Source organism: Salmo salar, chromosome 15 (genome assembly GCF_965601325.2).
Source record: "Salmo salar chromosome 15, fSalSal1, whole genome shotgun sequence".
Classification (NCBI taxonomy): Eukaryota; Metazoa; Chordata; class Actinopteri; order Salmoniformes; family Salmonidae; genus Salmo; species Salmo salar.
This window is the reverse complement of record NC_138305.1, coordinates 87,847,867-87,868,787: the sequence shown is the minus strand read 5'-3', so window position 1 is coordinate 87,868,787 and position 20,921 is coordinate 87,847,867. Positions and strand designations below refer to the sequence as shown.

Below are 20,921 nucleotides of genomic sequence, written 5' to 3'. Positions count from 1 at the left end.
ACCATCATGGTCAATGCATATTGATTCTGCTGTTTTAAAGGTGGAGAGAAGTCTGTCTGTGATAAAGAACATTTTAAACACCACATTCAACCAAACAAGTCCTGCAGGCTGTGGTTTTATCACATCTTGACTATTGCCTGGTTATATGGTCAGGAGCTGCAAAAACAGACCGAGGAAAGCTCCGGCTGGCTCAGAACAGAGCAGCACGTCTTGCCCTTCACTGTACACAGAGGGCTAATATCAACAGCATCCATGTCAGTCTCTCCTGGCTCAAAGAAGTGGAGAATTGACTGCATCACCTCTTGTAAGAAACATAACTGTTTTGAAAATTCCAAATTGTTTGTATAATCAACTTACACACAGCTCTGACACACATACTTACCCCACCAGACATGGCACCAGGGGTCTCTTCAGTCCCCAAATCCAGAATGCACTCAAGGCAACTCACAGTATTGTACCGAGCGATGGTTACATGGAACACTTCCAACTCGGGTCACTCAGGCAAGCAGCAAAATTAGCTTAAAAAAACAAGTGAGGCTACACCTCATGGCACAATGCCTCTGATCTTGTACGACCTAAAAAGTTGTGTGTACAGTATATGCTGTACATGAATATGTTGTATGTATAACATTGCCAGAGGAGATGGCTGCCCTTTTATGGGCTCCTAACCAATTGTGCTATTGTGTTTTTTTCCTGTTATTTGTAACTTGTTTTCTGCATAATATTTCTGCCACCGTCTCTTATGACTGAAAATAGCGTCTGGATATCAGAACAGCGATTGCTCACCGTGTACTGGACAAAGGTTTTTCTTTAACGAGTCGGACACAGATTTTCATACACCGACCAAAATCCCTGTCATTCGCATGAAGAAGAGACAGAGATATAGGGGACACAGGCCGTGGTGCCTTGTCTTTCACCAAGTCGTGGCTGAACGATGACATGGATAGCATACAGCTGGCTGGGTTTACGGTCCATCGGCAAGATAGAACAGCTGCCTCCGGTAAGACTGGGGTGGCGGTCTGTGTATATATGTCAATAACAGCTGGTGCACAAAATCTAATATTAAGGTTTTGCCTGCCTGATGTAGAGCATCTCATGATAAGCTGTAGACCACACTATTTACCAAAAGAGTTTTCATCTATATTTTTCATAGCTGTCTATTTACCACCAAACAAATGCTGGCACTAAGACCGTTCTCAATGAGCTGTATAAGGTCATAAGCCAATAAGAAAATGCTCATCCAGAGGCTGCGCTCCTAGTGGGCGGGGACTTTAATGCAAGAAAACTTAAATCCTTTTTACCAAATCTTTACCAGAATGTTACATGTGCAACCAGAGGAAGAAAAACTGTAGACCACCTTTAGTCCACACACAGAGTCACGTACAAAGCTCTCCCTCACCCTCCATTTGGCAAACTTGACCATAACTCAGAGACCTGGCAGTGTGGTGCCAGGACAACAACCTCTCCTTCAACGTGAGCAAGACAAAAGAGATGATAGTGGACTACAGGAAAAGGAGGACCGAGCACGCCCCCATTGACATCAACGGGGCTGTAGCGGAGCGGGTCGAGAGTCTCAAGTTCCTTGGTGTCCACATCACCAACGAACTATCATGGTCCAAACATACCAAGACAGTTGTGAAGAGGGCACAATGAAACCTTTTCCCCCTCAGGAGACTGGAAAGATTTGGCATGGGTCCCGAGATCCTCAAAAAGTTCTACAACTGCATCATCGAGAGCATTCTGACCAGTTGCATCACCGTCTAGACTGTAATCTGCACCTACTTGTAATATCTTCATTGCCTTTATGGGTCAAGCGATATGAAGGTGTTGATGTGTGTCTTAGTGCCTTCAGAAAGTATTCACACCCCTTGACTTTTTCCACATTTTGTTGTGTTACAGCCTGAATTTAAAATGGATTAAATTTAGATGTTGTGTCACTGGCCTACACACAAAACCTCACAATGTCAAAGTGGAATTATGTTTTAGCTATTTTTACAAGTTAATACAAAATTAAAAGCTGAAATGTCTTGAATCAGTAAGTATTCAACCCTTTGTTATGACAAGCATAAATAAGTTCAGGAGTAAACATTTGCTTAACAAGTCACAATAAGTTGTATGGACTCACTCTGTGTGCAATAATATTGTTTAACATGATTTTTGAATGACTACCTCATCTCTGTACCCCACACATACATTTATGTGTAAGGTCCCTCAGTATTTCAAACACAGATTCAATCACAAAGACCATGGAGGTTTTCCATTGCCTCGCAAAGAAGGAATACAATTTGTAGATTGGTATACATTTTTTAAAAAGCACACATTGAATATCTCTTTGAGCATGGTGAAGTTATTCATTACACTTTGGATGGTGTATCAATACACCCAGACACAAAAAAAATACAGACATCCTTCCTAATTCAGTTGCCGGAGACGAAGGAAACCGCTCAGGGATTTCAGCATGAGGCCAATGGTGGCTTTAAAACTGTTTCAGAGTTTAATGGCTGTGATAGGAGAAAACTGAGGATGGATCAACAACATTGTAGTTACTCCACAATACTAACCTAAATGACAGAGTACAGAATACAATTATTCCAAAAAATTTATCCTTTTTTACAATAAGGCACTAAAGTCAAATTGAAAAAATGTTGGCAAAGAAATTAACTTCTTGTCCTGTAATTGTACTTGGGGCAAATCTAACACATCACTGAGTACTACTCTTCATATTTTCAAGCATGGTGGTAGCTACATCATGTTATGGGTATGCTTGTCATCGGTAAGGACTAGGAATAGAGCTAAGCACAGGCAAAATCCTAGAGAAAAACCTGGTTCAGTTGTTTTCCAACAGACACCGGGAGACGAATTCACCTTTCAGGAGTACAATAAGCTAAAACACAAGGACAATTATACACTGGAGTTGCTTACCAAAATGACATTGAATGTGTTACAATTTCGACTTAAAATCGACTTGAAAACCTATGGCAAGACTTGAAAATGGCTGTCTAGCATTGATCAACAACCAATTTGACCGAGCTTTAAGAAATTTGAAAAGAATAATGTTGTACAATCCAGGTGTGCAAAGCTCTTAGACTTACCCAGAAAGACTCACAGCTGTAATTGTGTTCAAAGGTTATTATAACATGTATTGACTTAGGGGTGTGAATACTTATGCATTCGTGAGCGCTACTTTCAAAACTACTGGTTGAAATATACAAAACCTATATAACACATCGTTAATAGAGTGCCACCATTCATCTTTTCCCATAGGGGATTTCAGAAAATGTAAAATAAGGGCTGTTTTGTGTAGGCTTACCGTGGAGTGGGATTTTGATAACCGTGTAAATCTTCTCGGACAAGGTGATATTTATCAATATATTTGCCTGTACGCACTGCCAAATTCTCTAAAATGACTTTGAAGGCAGCTTAATGTAGAGAAATAAACATTACATTCTCTGGCAATAGTTCTGGTGGACATTCCTGCAGTCAGCATGCCAATTGCACACTCAAAATTTGAGACATCTGTGGCATTTTGTGCACATTTTAGTGTGGCCTTTTATTATCCTCAGCACAAGGTGCCCCTGGCTAATGATGATGCTGTTTAATCAGCTTTTTGATATGCCACACCTGTCAGGTGGATGGATTATCTTGGTAAGGAAGAAATGTTTACTAGCAGGGATGTAAACAAATTAGTGTACAAAATTTGAGAGAAATGCACTTTTTGTGCATATGGAAAATTTCTGGGATCTTTTATTTCAGTTCATGAAACCAACACTTTACATGTTGCATTTCTATTGTTGTTCAGTAATATATATATATATATATATATATATATATTTCGTGAACGCTGTGAAAGTCCATCGTCTTCATGGATGAGTGACGCCACCTGTCGGAAGACACTGGTGAAAGTCGATAGATTCAAAACGTCCACCCAAAAAAAAATAAACAGGTCCATCATATCAATGTCACATTAGTCAGAGTATAAACAAGTCAGCACAGCTCTTTCCAAATGGTTCCATTTTATTTGTATCCATGGAATTATTTTACTAGTGAAACTACTGCTGTAGTAAAGCATGGGCAGAGAGAAATACATGCCACACAGGTCTACCATCTGTAGTAAAGCAACATTTCCAGGGGCAGATGTCCTATTACTATTCTCCAACATGGGGAAACACTTATCTCCCAGGTCTGTGCCCATAATCCAAACTAGTGACAGAACGAACCATGTTAACTTTCTGCTACTCTTCAAAAAAGTCTGAATAATGCTGAATAAGTAGTGGCCGGGCCCAGTCCCGAAAAGCCTCTTAGTTTGACATTTGTACCAAGTGATACAATCATCTGTGACAAAGGATGACATCAGCAGAGCTCAGCAAAGACAGTGTGTCTCAATCTGCCCCAAGTTTGCTCAAATAACTTCAATCGGTCACTTGTCTGAGGGCTAAACTAGTTCACAACGGATTGAGAAACACTACTTCATGGATGAAATGTTATTGACCGATGATTGGCCACTCAGTGCTATGTATGACAAAATGCTTGATGACAAACCTGAAGGTAAGGATATTGTTGTGTGTTGAGCTGGAATTACAGAGAATGGTAAATAATGACAACCAAAATGCAACCTACATGGAAAAACAGGCCCCCTCCCTACATACACCCTAACAAAAATCACCTGAAATTTCATCAACATTAAAAAGCAACCAACTTAAAGCCGTTAAAATAAACATGATGTGTCTCTTCACAAAGCTGTCACAACGATCTAGTGCAGGGGTGTCTAACTCATTCCATGGAGGGCCTAGTGTCTGCGGGTTTCTGGTTTTTCCTAAGACACAGAAACCAGGTGAGGGGATTTCTTTACTAATTAGTGACCTTATTTCATCAATGAACAACAAGGGAGGAGTGAAAACCTACAGACAGTTGATCCTCTGTGGAATGAGTTTGACACGTGATCTAGTGCGTGTGCGAGCCACCATCTCACCATATGAACACAAAAATGGGGATTGGCTAAGGACCAACTTTTCTCTTCAACACAGAATCAGTTAGCTGGCGTTTGACTGGCGTTCAGAATAAAAACGTAAAGGAGATTTGTCCAAGCTGGTGGAACGGAATCTTCAACAACCATTGTCTCTCCCACCAGGAATGTCCCCGAGCTTCCAATGTCCCTCTCAGTCTCTCCCTAGGGTTCAGTAGCTAGTGAGCGGGTTCGACAGGGAGTATGTGCCCTGGCGAGAGGCAGAGTGTGACAGGGAGCAGGAAGCTCAGTCGGTGGAGAACAGGTCTCCAGCAGAGGGTAGAGGGGCCAGGCCTCCCGTCACATTGGGCAGCAGAGAGAGGTCAGGCAGGCTCTGGATGTGAGACTTGAGCTCCTTGCGCACCTGCGTGACTCGTGCCAGCTTCTGTTTGTACTCCTGCAATACAAAGAACAGTACCCATGTCAGACGGTACAGTTCTGATGGGTCCACTTTCTACTTCTTTTAAACAATCCAAGTGACTCACAAAGCTGCTGTAGTTGGATCATGGGAAAATATACACTACCGTTCAAAAGCTTGGGGTCACTTAGAAATATCCTTGTTTTTTAAAGAAAAGCACATTTTGTCCATAAAAATAACACCAAACTGATCAGAAATACAGTGTAGACATTGTTAATGTTGTAAATGACTATTGTAGCTGGAAACGGCTGATTTTTAATGGAATATCTACATAGGTGAACAGAGGCCCATTATCAGCAACCATCACTCCTGTGTTCCAGTGGCACGTTGTGTTAGCTAATCCAAGTTTATCATTTTAAAAGGCTAATTGATCATTAGAAAACCCTTTTGCAATTGTTTGCACAGCTGAAAACTGTTGTTTTAATTAAAGAAGCAATAAAACTGGCCTTCCTTAGACTACATTAGCTAACACAACATGTAATTGGAACACAGGAGTGATGGTTGCTGATAATGGGCCTCTGTACACCTATGTAGATATTCCATAAAATAATCTGCCATTTCCAGCTACAATAGTCATTTACAACATTAACAATGTCTACACTGCATTTATGATCAATTTGATGTTATTTTTATGGGCAAAATGTGCTTTTCTTTCAAAAACAAGGACATTTCTAAGTGACCCCAAACTTTTGAATGGTAGTGTACATTTTTCACATTCTAATTGCTTGTTTGTAAAAGACAAGCAAAACAATGATTTTGATTGTTTAGACTTGCTTCTAGTTTCTTCTCCCTCTCTGTGAGGGCTTCCTTCTGGCTACCGATGTACTCGGTCAGCATGCGCGCCAGCTGCCTCCTGTCCTCCAGCTCAGCAGCCAGACGTCCGTTATACTCAGCCAGCAGTAGACAGGCCTCATCCACTGTCTTGGACAGTTTATCAGCTGCCTCTTTATCTATAGGGACAGGGTGAGTCAAGTCAAATTTGAGTTTTTACTTAGGCATAATATTGAAACAACATTAAGTTTCAGAAAACACAATCCCTTGTAGTAGACTAGATTAGGCCAACAATACACATTGAGGTTGGAGAAAGGTGGGGGTCAAGTTTCCTTGTGTTTCAGGTACCATGAATGCTTCCTCAGGACTTACCTGTGATCTTCTCCAGCAGGGACACATCCTGCACCTCCTGTGGCAGAGAGGCGATCTTCTGGCGCACAGCAGCATCACCCGAGGCTGCATTCTCCAGGTCCTGCAGGGCTTTGACCAGCTCCTCCGTCTGAGGGGAGAGGGAGGGAAGGAGAGAAGGGTATGTGAAAGTTCTGGCCAACAATATCCAATTTTCAAGCTTGACCATTTTTCTAAACAACAATTCACAACCAGAGCACAAACTAAAAGCTAGAATCTTCCAAATCAAGAGTCCATGGGACAACCTTTGTATCACTGACACATAGTGGAGAGTTGGGAGATAACTTCAGCTGGTGTGAAAAGCTGTCACAAATTGCAGTGTAATAGACAAAGTACTGGTGAATGAGCTAAAGGCTTATGGAGTTGTTGGTTCAGCCTACCAGCTGTGGCCCTGAGATGTCTGAATTCTGTGGGGACATGTTGCCCCTGTAGTCATCTTCTTCCTCTTCCTCCGGCTCTTGGATCATCTTCTGATAGGTCCGTTTAGGGGCCTTCTTCTCCTCTGCAAAAGATACCACAGATTTAGAAAGAAAACACCATATTCACAAAAACAACAACATTGGACGTGCATGTTTCTTGGAAATTCTGACATCCAAAATGCCTACATAGGAAACATCCCATCACCAGCAACCAATTTAGTAAAGCTGAACTGCTCCATCAGTGAAGACCCAGGGGACTCTGACTGTACCTGTGGGTTGGTGTTGGGGGCTGTTTGAGTCTTCGATAGCAAGCTTCAGCTGCTGGATGAACTCTGCCTTGTAGAGGCTGCGCTCCTGCCAGATAGTCAGCAGCCTGTCGATGGGCTTTCTACAGCCATCATCTGCCTCTCTGAGGGAGGGAGAGAAAGAGACAGAGATTCATCATGAAATTCAACTCTTCCTCGCCGAGCAACTCAATAACTTATTTGATCCTCTTTGTTCTTGTGTTGTTATGCTGCTGTAGAATACAGTAGCAGCGTAATCCATTTACCAATGTTTTGAAGCAGGTTAATGTCTAACCAGGGCCTAAAATTAACACCCGCAGGTACATTTTGGCATTGTAAAATATTGTGTTCTACAGCTTGCAAACAAATGTGACTCTGGGTGACAACATAGGGCTGTTTTTTTTCCAACATAAGGACTGTTTTCCTTAAGACATTAAGTCTGCTTCATGTTTTGTTTCCTTTGCTTCTTTACTTCCTAGTATCACGATATTGGTATCGTGACAAAATTAATTAGCCATATACTATAAACCCCTGAGGTGACTTAATGCTATTATAAACTGCTTACCTACATCAATAGAACAGTAAACAAGTATTTTTTGCATCATACCCGTGGTATAGTGTCTGATATACACATGGCTGAAATACTGTTTAAGCTAATCAGCATCCGGTACCCTAGCTCTCAAAAACTCAAGGCATCATTCTGCTTTCTCCCTACAGTTTTCAGCCATTATCTTTGCCCACGACTAACTCATGTGAACTACAATCCCGACGCTATGCTTTAACGTTTCGTAACGTCAATAATCATTGCTTGCAATATGGCTTTCGAAACATACAGTCCTTATCTTTCATCAGCGAGAAAGAATCGTAAAAAAAAAAGAAAGATACACTTACTGTAGCAGTTTGCACAGATCAATACAGCTATGGGTTCCTTCATCCAATGACACTACACTTCCCGAATTACTCTCACACACAGGTGTTCGGAGCATGCTATATACCTAATTGTATGTAAACTTTATTTAACTAGGCAAGTCAGTTAAGAACAAATTCTTATTTACAATGACGGCCTACACCGGCCAAACCCGGACGACGCTGAGGCAATTGTGCGCTGCCCTATGGGACTCCCAATCACGGCCTGTTGTGATACAGCCTGAATTCGAACCAGGGTGTCTATAGTGATGCCTCATGCACTGAGATGCAGTGTCTTAGACCGCTGCGCCACTCGGGAGCCCCTAATTAGCACAGGTGCTCACCTCATCTTCCATAAACAAGCCCTGTAACATGGAGATATGGCCATGTGAGAACACTAACACTATCAAGGTGTGTATCAATTTAACCTTTTGATTTTTGAAACATTTCTTGCTGATATGAAAGTCCTTATGCTTCCAAAACCGTACCGCAAGCGATGGGTGTTAATGTTCAGATTGAGCGTAGGGGCTCTTACCAAAACTCCCCTGTACAGAAGATGCCTTTGTCCAATGACTTATGTGTAATGTAATGTAACTGAGAGTCCTGATCAAGGGCTACCAGTACCCAAACTACCCAGTTTATAATAAAACATAGGCCTGCATCACAAACCTGCACATTTCAGTGGTAGACAAGTTTAGCCCTGAAACGGTAACATACCAGACCACATACCTTGCAACATGAGAGCAAGCGTCAACAAGGACTGTCTCAAAGTCTTTAGCGAACTCTGGACCTTTCTTCTTGCTGTTTTGAATCACGTCATTGGCAAGATACAGGAAAGTCAACTTCCTGCTGCTTTTTGCTGAAAGACAAATACAGAACGTAGACCGGGTAAATATGGTTTGGCATACTTCATGTGACATCAACGTTTCAGTGTGTAAATAGCAGTTAAAGAATATTGTCGAGGTGGCGACGTTCATAAGTACTCTCACCTTTCTTCAGTTCTCTGTGCCATACTTTGACGATGAGCGGCGAGTGTTTGCGATGATGAATGATCCACAGAGACAGCGTCTGTACGCTTTGCTGAGAGTTGCTGAGCTCAGAAAGCTTCTTCTCCAACGCAGACTCAGAAAAAGAAGACATGATGTGCCCAGAAAGTACTCTTTGATGTACCGTTACACACCCCACAACTTTTTGAGGTTAACTGAGGAAACCAACAATGTCCACAAAAACAAAGTTCCCGCCAGTTAAACACGCAACCTGCTGCATAAAACTGTCTAGCTAATCGTCTGTCTATGCTTCTCTTCGCTAACAGGATAGCTACGAACCCGTGTAAAATATACATGCGCATTTACATTGATGAGCGTGTAAGCTTGTTTACCTAGCTAGACAACTATAATAGCTATCTGTTTACAAATGGCCAACTAGAAAGTCCTAGATAGGTAGCCTAGCAAGCTAGCTAATCTATCCACTGGCTTTGTTTACTAGCTAGCTACTACGATACTAGATGTAAGTTACTTACCAATACATCTATTTATAATTTAGTATAGTGCCGTTTGAATACATGTAGCTTTAACGTTTCTTTGAAACGTACGTTTCTTCGTTAGCTACAGTACTAGTACAGTAGCTAGTTAACTAGCATTCTAGAAAACACCACAGCTCTCTGGATCGCTTCAAAGATGGCCGCTTGACCTTTCACCCGATACACAGGGTTCAAAGTCTGTTCAAAACCCTTTGTGAATTTTGTGATATTAGATCATAACTAGAAACATTATTCAAATACTGTCACGTGTAGCTATATTTCACGACTTAAAATTACATGCAAAGTAGCTAGCTAGATCAACCGACGTCGGTCAAGACTATGCTATTATGTTATTGACTGTACGTTTGTTTATGTGTAACTCGGTGTTGTTTTTGTCGTACTGCTTTGCTTTATCTTGGCCAGGTCACAGTTGTAAATGAGAACTTGTTCTCAACTGGCCTACCTGGTTAAATAAATGTGAAATAAAAAAAAGTATTAAAAAAAGACAAGTTCAGAGTATCATCAGCAAAAATGTTGCGCTAGCTAGCTTACTGTGAGTAAGTCAGCGTAGCCAAAGAGTATATCAGGCTACTCGCTTAGCTACCTGGAACGAAGTGAACTTTGACCTGAAAACCGTTGCAATATCTTTCTTTTAAAGTATGAAGTGCACCAAAGCTAGCTAACAAGCATGGAAAGCATACACAACTGTATGCGTCGCAGAATAATGACGTCCTACAGGAATAGTGACGCCTGTGTGACGGAGAGCTAGGACCATCAGTGGCTAAGACAGCTAGCCTGTCTTCATTTAGTTTCAGTGCTGTATCTCGAAATGAGTTCGTCTCAGATGTCCGTCACTAAATATATACTAGCAAAGGTAAGCTTATTTGAATCTTACTTTGTTAGGTTGTTCTAGCTTTGGCATTTAAGCATTCCAATAACTAACTAAGATAGCTAGCTAGCCAGATATACAGTATCTAGCTAACTAGCTTTAATAAGGATGGTAACTAGCTTTAGCAAGGGTGGTCAGGCAAAGTTCTGATATGGGTGATTAGCAACAGACCAAATTTGACTTATAAAATGAACATTTAGGTAACAAAGATATACCTCTAAGCTATTATCCTGATAAAATGAATTTGCTAGAGTGCATTGAGCGGGCATACTGCTGAACTGCATCCAACTACTTTCCTAAAGAGTATATGGTAGCTATGATTCTAATATCTTAATTTTCTGTTTCAGTGAGTAACATCTGTCTTCAAAGAATGGACCATCTGATTGATGACCCAAATCTTGCTTTTGCTTACCTCCGTCCAGCCTGTGTGCTTCTGACTCGTGAGCCCACGGTGGGCAATGTGGAGCACACAGCTGAGGCATGTAAATGATAGTCCTGCAGCTGCTGCAGGGTTCCATGTCCTTTTCACTCTCTGCTTCGCCCTCAAAAACTCTGGCCCCAAGTGGGATGGCTTGGTCCAGGCTGTGGCCGAGGCCATGGGCTACGTCCTGGAGAACACCTGTGTACGGAGCTGGAAGACGCTGAGAGATCTCCTTTCTGAGCTTCTGCCTCTGCTCCCCCATGGACCCAGGGAAGCCGGTGCTGGCTTCCCTGGGTCCATGGGGGAGCAGAGGCAGAAGCTCAGAAAGGAGATCTCTCAGAGGAGCTGAAAGCTGCAGTACTGAGGTACATGGATGCTCTGCTGCATGCAGCCTACCATGATGTGGTCTTCAAGCTGTTTGAGCCCGCCATGCTGCCTGGCCTTGGGGCTGCTATCTCTCTGCTGCTTGCCCTGGGAGAGCAGGAGAAGTCCCTCACTGTGCAAGCGGCTGCACTAAAATGCCTGCAGGCTCTGACCCTCCAGTGTGACTGTTCTCTGGACCATGTGTCAGTGGGTCAGTAAGAGAGGCGTATCCTAGGCAACACCGTGGCTTCTTTCTTACCTTGGATTGCTGTGAGCCATGTGATCACTGGGGATATTAGGCATGGACACACTGTTACTGTTAGGGAAATAAAGGTGTGGTTCAAGACAGTGGGACTGGTGTTGGCTGACGACCAGCTACAGAACAACAGGGCTGGGAAGATACAGCCCTGGGAGCTGGGGAGAGTAGGGGAGCTAGTAGTGCAGAGGACTCAGGACTGGGTGAGAAACACCTCTGGGAGGCTAGCCTTACTGTTAAAAAATATAATATCCTGCACCTCAGCTCATCAGCACTGGAGAGTGAGGCTTGACATGGTAAACTTTTCAGACCACCAGCAGGTATCCAAGGCCCTGATGCAGGTGTTGGAGTTCAATGTGATGGATGTCCGCATCGTGGAGGAGAGGAACTCTTCGGTTACCATGGAGACAGGGCCCCACGGGGCACATGCTCAGAAGAACATTTCCTCTACTTCAGAGACGATAGGATCTTCTCCATTCTCAAGGAGATATGCAGGATGTTAGGTTTCTATGGAAATGTGTATCTCCTAGGGGATCACTTTATGGATCTGTACAAGGAGTCGTCGGTCTACAGGAAGCAGGCTGCCATGGTGATGAATGAGATGGTCACAGGGACAGCGAGCATCTGGATGGCAGGGGGCACGGACAAGCAGGGTGTGTGCAGTCAGGAGGACTTGAAAGCAGCAGTGGAGTCCATCATAGAGGAGTAAACCAGCCTGAGCCACTGGCACCTGTCAACCCTTATTAGTGAGGAGTCTGACAGAGGGGCACAGGAGCATCTAAGTCAATCTAGTCTCCTCTCCATATCTAATGGGGTTGAAGGGAAAGGGAATCCCCTCCAGTTGGTCCAAGCAGTCCACAAGAGCTCCACAATCCACGAGCTGAACAGCAACATCTGGCAGATATGCATCCAGTTGGAAGGGATAGGCTGCTTCGCCCAGGCCTTGGGGATGGACTTCCATCTAATTCTGATGACATCACTATACCCGGTTCTGGAGAAGGCCGGGGGTGAGGCACTGTTGATCAGCCAGGCAGCACTGAATGCCATGTGGGACATCAGCCAGACCTATGGATATACCTCCCTGAAGGATCTGATCAATGAGAACTCTGACTACCTGCAGAACGATGAGTCTGAACCTCCAGAGGCTGGGCGTCCGTCCCCAGGGTCCTCACCGTCATGTTTAGCCACTCCGACCCCAGCCTGCTGTCTCTGATGGGGGACATCGTCCAGGATGTGTTTCTGGCTCTGGACATGAGTTACAATGAGACGTCCCCTCTGTTCTGCACTGTGCTGCACTCACTTATGAAGGCTCTAGGTAAAGTTTCTATACCCACTTAAATGTTTTCCCTAGTTTATAACATTGTTATCACCACGTTATGGCATACTTTTTAATAGGAGAACTCAGAGGAAATTGAAACACAGGACACAAAATGACAGCCTTTAGCTATAACACAGCCTAAGTAACACAATCTTAATCATGTTTCTTTTCAACCACAGCGAGATGGTTCCTCTCTAGTGTTGGGGAACCAGTGAGAATAAAGGAACCAAGAAGGCGTGGCGTGAGCAGGACCAGCTGAATGTGCGCCGGTTTTTCCTGGACTACCACAAACAGAAAGATCTGGCAGAGGAAGAGCAATGCACAGAGCAGCCAGGTTAGTTGGGGCTCTCTCTTTCTGGCTGCCACGCTATTCCCTTGGGAGATCATTTCTCACACTGATGCACAACATTAATGCTATGCTTGATGAAGCTTCTTAGTACTACTGTGCCATGTCAGACCTGAATAAGTTTCACCCATGCTGTTTTCCTCACAGCTGGGTCCCAAGTCAATGCACTGCTTTTTAGGGATCGGCAGATTTTGTGTGGTGTGCTTCTCCCAGTTCAAGTTGTGTTACACAAATGTCTATTGAAAGCTGTTCTACAGAAATCAGAATCTATCAGTGTTATGACTCGCTACGTTCCTTGCACTGCATTGAAGTGTTCTGTGGTTGTTATTTCAGAGATCCCACCTCCGGTGGAGTTTGAAGAAGATATTGAGGGTCCTGATGTGAAAGCTGAACTCCCAGCCCAAATCACCATAGCCAAAGAAGCCATGGAATGCTGCATCCACCTGCTCTCTGACCACCGGCTCAGCCTCAACATACAGCTGTAGATCGTTTAGCACTCAAACAGAAGGAGCTTGAAAATACAACTAGTTTTGCCACCACATGTTGCTGTGTGTTTAGTGACACCAGAGCAGTTGGTCCCTGTGTCCCAGGCTTTGTAGAGCTGACCCTGTGTGTCTATTGCAGGTTGTGGATGTGCTGGAGCTGTGTGTCTGTGTGCTGATTGAGAAAGAGAATGAGCTGCTCACCGCTGCTGGCCTGACCTCCTGCTCCGACTCACTGCTGATGATCCGCTAGTTGCCCTCCAGGGTATCTCACTACTTCCACCACTCTGACTACTAGTACACTACTATTTAACTCAGTGGAATAATTATCATTTCATGATTGTTTATATAGTAAATAATTGATGACATCAATTAGAAAAAGTTCACATAAGTTTTTGTTTTTTTCATTAATGGTTAGACTGTCATGAAAGTGTACATGATTCATCTAGAACAATTTAATTCATTATGATGTCCGTTTGTGTTTGCTCTCTAGGTTCTGTGCACACTGTGGGAAACCTGCAGATGTTTCCTGAGGAAGAGGGTGTCTAAAGAAGTGCTTCCCACGCTGATTGCCTCGCTGTCCAAACAGGTTCCAGTGAGTGCCAGGGCCGGCCCAGTTTACAGCCACACCCGTCCTACAACCTGCAGCTGGCTGTGCTGCAGGGCCTGGGGGCTCTCTGCCTCCGACTGGACCTAAGTAGGCCACCAACACCCTCACACTTCTTTATTCTGGGTTACACTTTTTTTTCATAATTTTATTGGGAATGTTAAAACTATATAAACTCAGCAAAAAAATAAACGTCATCTCACTGTCAACTGCGTTTATTTTCAGCAAACTTAACGTGTAAATATTTGTATGAACATAACAAGATTCAACAACTGAGACATAAACTGAACAAGTTCCACAATTGAATAATGTGTCCCTGAACAAAGGGGGGGTAAAAATCAAAAGTAACAGTCAGTATCTGGTGTGGCCACCAGCTGCATTAAGTACTGCAGTGCATCTCCTCCTCATGGACTGCACCAGATTTGCCAGTTCTTGCTGTGAGATGTTACCCCACTCTTCCACCAAGGCACCTGCAAGTTCCTGGACATTTCTGGGGGGAATGGCCCTAGCCATCACCCTCCGATCCAACAGGTCCCAGACGTGCTCAATGGGATTGATATCCGGGCTCTTCGCTGGCCATGACAGAACACTGACATTCCTGTCTTGCAGAAAATCCCGCACAGAACGAGCAGTATGGCTGGTGGCATTGTCATGCTGGAGGGTCATGTCAGGATGAGCCTGCAGGAAGGGGGTTACCACATGAGGGAGGAGGATGTCTTCCCTGTAACGCACAGCATTGAGATTGCCTGCAATGACACCAAGCTCAGTCCAATGATGCTGTGACACACCGCCCCAGACCATGACGGACCCTCCACCTCCAAATCGATCCCGCTCCAGAGTACAGGCCTCGGTGTAACGCTCATTCCTTCGACGATAAACGCGAATCCGACCATCACCCCTGGTGAGATAAAACCGCGACTCGTCAGTGAAGAGCACTTTTTGCCAGTCCTGTCTGGTCCAGCGACGGTGGGTTTGTGCCCATTGGCGACGTTGTTGCCGGTGATGTCTGGTGAGCCCTTTGTCCAGCCTCTCTCAGCCTATTGCGGACAGTCTGAGCACTGATGGAGGGATTGTGCGTTCCTGGTGTAACTCAGGCAGTTGTTGTTGCCATCCTGTACCTGTCCCGCAGGTGTGATGTTCGGATGTACCGATCCTATGCAGGTGTTACACATGGTATGCCACTGCGAGGATGATCAGCTGTCTGTCCTGTCTCCCTGTAGCGCTGTCTTAGGCGTCTCACAGTACGGACATTGCAATTTATTGCCCTGGCCACATCTGCAGTCCTCATGTCACCTTTCAGCATGCCTAAGGCACGTTCACGCAGATGAGCAGGGACCCTGGGCATCTTTCTTTTGGTGTTTTTCAGAGTCAGTAGAAAGGCCTCTTTAATGTCCTAAGTTTTCTTAACTGTGAGCTTAATTGCCTACAGTCTGTAAGTTGTTAGTGTCCTAACGACCGTTCCACAGGTGCATGTTCATTCATTGTTTATGGTTCATTGAACAAGCAAGGGAAACCGTGTTTAAACCCTTTACAATGAAGATCTGTGAAGTTATTTGGATTTTTACGAATTATCTTTGAAAGATAGGGTGCTGAAAAAGGGACATTTCTTTTTCTGCTGAGTTTAGCTTTTTGGCCACTAGGTGTCAATCTTGCACTGTTTTTGAATTACAAAGTGTGTGTCCGATAGACTGCATTGAATGGTGTATGTGCATGTAAATGTCCCCAACCAAGCTCCTAAGGGAAAAAGACATCGCTGCTGCCAAGGGAAATGGAGGGAACTGGAGACACACACACACAAAGCAGAGCCACCATGATACCCACTGGTTTTCAACAGTAGATCGGTTTGGATACACTTCAACTAGCTGAGTCGATACATGGTCTTCCTTGGTGCTTGAAGATGCTGCCTCTTTCCTCATCAGCCCCAGAGGAATACAGCTGGGTAGGCTTTTGTTGAGACATCGAGAGACAGAGACTGCAGCAGCAGAAGCAGTACTAGAACACACTGGTAAACATCGACTCCACCTCACCGCTGAAACGTCTCCAGAAAGGCAATTACTAGCCAGGCCACAGAGAAAGAGAAATTCCCTGATGTGATATGCTTTTAGCTTTATTTACCCCATAGAGAAACTCCTGGGCTGGCCTTTCCCTCAGTATTTTGCTGTGTGTTTCCCTCCTGTTTCCACATGAGACAGAAGGGATAGGGATACAGGATGAAATTAATGCTGAAATAATCCCATTTACCTTTTGAAATATGCACCAATGTATTCAGACACAATGAGTAGGCTTGTTTTTCAACCGTGTGGGTTGAATTGCCAAATAAGCAAAGCGTCGCTAAAGACCTTGAGGAAGATGCGATTAGACTTATTTTGAAATTATGTTTGAATGGTGGCCCAGTTAGGAGCTTAGGGAATATGTGTCTGTGGGGTGGTGGGGGGGGCCTACTACAAAGTGATGAAGTTGCCATGACTATGAAAGGTACTGAGAGTGGGGAGTGGATGTGTAAAATCCAGAGATGGAGACAGGCTGCTGTGAAATTCCCAGGGGATTTCAGCAGTTTCTCCTCAACACACTCTCCATTGTTTTTCCCCCTGTTTTTTTCTTTCTTTCCCTCGGTTTTCCTTCTGGTATATGTGTTGTATCTGTGTTGTATTTGCAGGGGACTCAGACCTGGATGCTGTAACTGAAGCCTGTCTGCCCTACCTCGGCTGCAGACAGCCACCCAACCTGCAAGAGGCATGTCTCAGGTATACAGTGGGGGAAAAAGTATTTGATCCCCTGCTGATTTTGTACGTTTGCCCACTGACAAAGAAAGGATCAGTCTATAATTTTAATGGTAGGTTTATTTGAACAGTGAGAGACAGAATAACAACAAAAATATCCAGAAAAACGCATGTCAAAAATGTTATAAATTGATTTGCTTTTTAATGAGGGAAATAAGTATTTGACCCCCTCTCAATCAGAAAGATTTCTGGCTCCCAGGTGTCTTTTATACAGGTAACGAGCTGAGATTAGGAGCACACTCTTAAAGGGAGTGCTCCTAATCAAAGGGAGTGCTCCTAACCACAGCTTGTTACCTGTAAAAAAGACACCTGTCCACAGAAGCAATCAATCAATCAGATTCCAAACTCTCCACCATGGCCAAGATCAAAGAGCTCTCCAAGGATGTCAGGGACAAGATTGTAGACCTACACAAGGCTGGAATGGGCTACAAGACCATCGCCAAGCAGCTTGGTGAGAAGGTGACAACATTTGGTGTGATTATTCGCAAATGGAAGAAACGCAAAATAACTGCCAATATCACTCGGCCTGGGGCTCCATGCAAGATCTCACCTCGTGGAGTTGCAATGATCATGAGAACGGTGAGGAATCAGCCCAGAACTACACGGGAGGATCTTGTCAATGATCTCAAGGCAGCTGGGACCATAGTCACCAAGAAAACAATTGGTAACACACAATGCCGTGAAGGACTGAAATCCTGCAGCGCCCGCAAGGTCCCCCTGCTCAAGAATACATATACAGGCCCGTCTGAAGTCTGCCAATGAACATCTGAATGACTCAGAGGACAACTGGGTGAAAGTTTTGTGGTCAGATGAGACCAAAATGGAGCTCTTTGACATCAACTCAACTCGCCGTGTTTGGAGGAGGAGGAATGCTGCCTATGACCCCAAGAACACCATCTCCACCGTCAAACATGGAGGTGGAAACATTATGCTTTGGGGGTGTTTTTCTGCTAAGGGGACAGGACAACTTAACCGCATCAAAGGGATGATGGACGGGGCCATGTACCGTCAAATCTTGGGTGAAAACCTCCTTCCCTCAGCCAGGGCATTGAAAATGGGTCGTGGATGGGTATTCCAGCATGACAATGACCCAAAACACACATGGCCAAGGCAATAAAGGAGTGGCTCAAGAAGAAGCACATTAAGGTCCTGGAGTGGCTTAGCCAGTCTCCAGACCTTAATCCCATAGAAAATCTGTGGAGGGAGCTGAAGGTTCGAGTTGCCAAACGTCAGCCTCAAAACCTTAATGACTTGGAGAAGATCTGCAAAGAGGAGTGGGACAAAATCCCTCCTGAGATGTGTGCAAACCTGGTGGCCAGCTACAAGAAACGTCTGACCTCTGTGATTGCCAACAAGGGTTTTGCCACCAAGTACTAAGTCATGTTTTGCAGAGGGGTCAAATACTTATTTCCCTCATTAAAATGCAAATAATTTTATAACATTTTTGACATGCGTTTTTCTGGATTTTTTTGTTGTTATTCTGTCTCTCACTGTTCAAATAAACCTACTATTAAAATGATAGACTGATCATTTCTTTGTAAGTGGGCAAACGTACAAAATCAGCAGGGGATCAAATACTTTTTCCCCCACTGTACATCTAAAGCAATAATACATCTAGATTGGACACTGGAGCAGTGGAATGGCGTTCTCTGGAGTGATGAATCCTGCTTCACCATCTGGCAGGCCGAAGTACAAATCTTGTTATGGCGGTTGCCAGGAAAACACTACCTGCCCCAATGCGTAGTGCCAACTGTAAAGTTTGGTGGAGGAGGAATAATGGTCTGGGGCAATTTTTCATGGTTCGAGCTAGGCCCCTTAGTTCCAGTGAAGGGAAATCTTAACGCTACAGCATACAATGACATTCTAAACGATTCTGTGTGTCTTCTTGTGGCTGAATGGAAGCAAGTCCCCGCAACAATGTTCCAACATCTAGTGGAAAGCCTTCCCAGAAGAAATGAGGCTGTTATAGCAGCAAAGTGGGGAGCAACTCCATATTAATTCCCATGATTTTGGAATGAGATGTTTGACGAGCAGGTGTCAACATACTTTTGGTCATGTAGTGAATTTTAACACATCATACATTGTGGTTCAATTTATGACCTTATTTATCAGCTTTCTATTATTCAGTTAAATGTATCAATGTGCTATTCTGTACCGTGTCTTCCGGCACCTGATTGAGGTGGACCCTGATGCCTTCTAGTTGACTCTGAACGTGTTCTACTGTCCCTGCTCCTACACCCCACCCTGACCTGCAGCCTGTGGAGCTGAGTGGGATGGGCCTTAAGAAGAACGAGTACACAGGCAACGTCTTGAAACTCTTGGAGGATTGTGGGTTACCTCTGGACACACAGCCAGCAGCAACAGAGATCCAGTGATCTGCACCAATAAACAGTTCCCCAGTCATCCACCCGACTGTCCCCAGGCGGAGGAAGGAACACTACACTGACGACAGCCACAGGAGAGCACAGCATGTTTTAGTCTTCCCCAACCTCTTTTCAGGGACTGTGCCTTGCAGACATCATCCTATAGTTTAACATTTTGGTGTTTCAAAGTCACTGTTAAGTGCTGATTCTGTGCAAGTGTTGGGTAAGGGTGTACATATTCCAATGTGCTCACAAGGGATGGCCAAAAGGCCACTATTCTGAATGTTAAAGTAGTAATTAATAGTCTTTTTAATAAACAATTATTGTTTTTTATAAGAGATTTAAAAAATGTTTGACCTTCATTGTAACTGCTTAGCCTTTCATACAAGTAGATACAGCAATCGATGTCATAGTTGACCTCCTCCACCATAAGTAGAATGGCAGAGCTTTCATCTTGCCTTCCATTCCAGCTTCAAATTCACATCTTGGTTCCATTCCTCCTTTAATAACCAGACGTCATGGTCATTCCACACAAACTTCCATTTGATTCACACAGAATAGATCTGCTACTTGCTGCACAAATGCCTGATTGAAAGCATGATTTTGAATACAACTTGAACTCCCCTGAGGGTTCAAGTGTAGGTTAGAGCCTGGGCTTGTTTGTCAAGTCTTGTTTAGACTGTGGGGTCTGGAAGAATCTCTGCGACATCATAATGAATGTGCGTGCCGGGGAAACGGGAACAGGGTTGCCACGTGTTTTGCGTTGGTGAGGGAGCGCTTTATCACCTCCATACTTTGCTATTTATCCAGCTGACAATGCTGACAATAGCGTCATTACTCATCAACCATGGAAGGCCTGTCTGGCAGCCCATAAAAACACAGCCAGGGATAGGATAATGTGATATCCCCCAAAACCAGGCTTGATAATGACACGTAGCAAGGCTTTTTATTCTGTTAATCATCAAATCATCTGACACAAGCATGGCTTGACAGATTTAGGCAGGCACTGCTTGGCACACCAATGGATAGATAATACAGTTCTGAGAAAATGACATACTGTAAGACCGAATGTGTTGATTGCTGCTCAGGATACATGGGCGTGAGGAAGGAGACTGGTGAGAGAAAATGTGTGACTGCCTTATGAGTTAACTGTGATGCCGTATTCTGGATTTTAATAATAATGTCTTTACAATGGCAGCATACAAATCAGTGTGTTTGCATATAAATGATAGCAAGGTCAGATGTCGACTTTTCAGGAATGTAATACAACAAATGTTGATCTATCATCAACGTCTCAAGGGCTTACATATTACAGGTACTGAATTATTACATATATTCTGAAGGCAGATCACATTCAAGTCACAATAGA

General features: G+C 43.9%; 1 protein-coding gene and 1 pseudogene across 3 annotated transcripts; one reads left to right on the top strand and one right to left on the bottom strand.

The window, feature by feature from the left end:
* Window positions 1–3,996: 3,996 nt before the first annotated feature.
* rprd1b (regulation of nuclear pre-mRNA domain containing 1B) lies at window positions 3,997–9,893 on the bottom strand. Of its 2 annotated transcripts, XM_014146420.3 has the most exons (8): window positions 9,728–9,893; window positions 9,198–9,409; window positions 8,938–9,067; window positions 7,288–7,427; window positions 6,980–7,101; window positions 6,564–6,690; window positions 6,195–6,370; window positions 3,997–5,399 (listed from the first exon to the last, which is right to left on the bottom strand). In XM_014146420.3, exons 2-8 carry the CDS (start codon window positions 9,346–9,348, stop codon window positions 5,250–5,252), a joined length of 996 nt encoding a protein of 331 aa, XP_014001895.1. In that variant the 5' UTR covers window positions 9,349–9,409; window positions 9,728–9,893; the 3' UTR covers window positions 3,997–5,249. The 2 variants fall into 2 exon arrangements, with proteins under 2 accessions (XP_014001895.1, XP_045552124.1); XM_045696168.2 differs by having other exon boundaries at window positions 9,198–9,876.
* A 1,429-nt stretch (window positions 9,894–11,322) lies between these two features.
* Window positions 11,323–14,618, top strand: LOC106572371 (TELO2-interacting protein 1 homolog; annotated as a pseudogene). Its single transcript, XR_014380542.1, has 5 exons — window positions 11,323–12,971; window positions 13,154–13,308; window positions 13,654–13,801; window positions 13,945–14,067; window positions 14,296–14,618. The product of XR_014380542.1 is annotated as a TELO2-interacting protein 1 homolog (transcript).
* Window positions 14,619–20,921: the final 6,303 nt, after the last annotated feature.

Coding starts and splice junctions, on each gene's coding strand:
- rprd1b (XM_014146420.3), bottom strand. CDS start 9,348: ATGTCTTCTTTTTCTGAGTCTGCGTTGGAGAAGAAGCTTTCTGAGCTC. Junction 9,068..9,197: donor GCACAGAGAACTGAAGAAAG/GTGAGAGTACTT, acceptor TTTGTCTTTCAG/CAAAAAGCAGCAGGAAGTTG. Junction 7,102..7,287: donor CCCCCAACACCAACCCACAG/GTACAGTCAGAG, acceptor TATCTTTTGCAG/AGGAGAAGAAGGCCCCTAAA.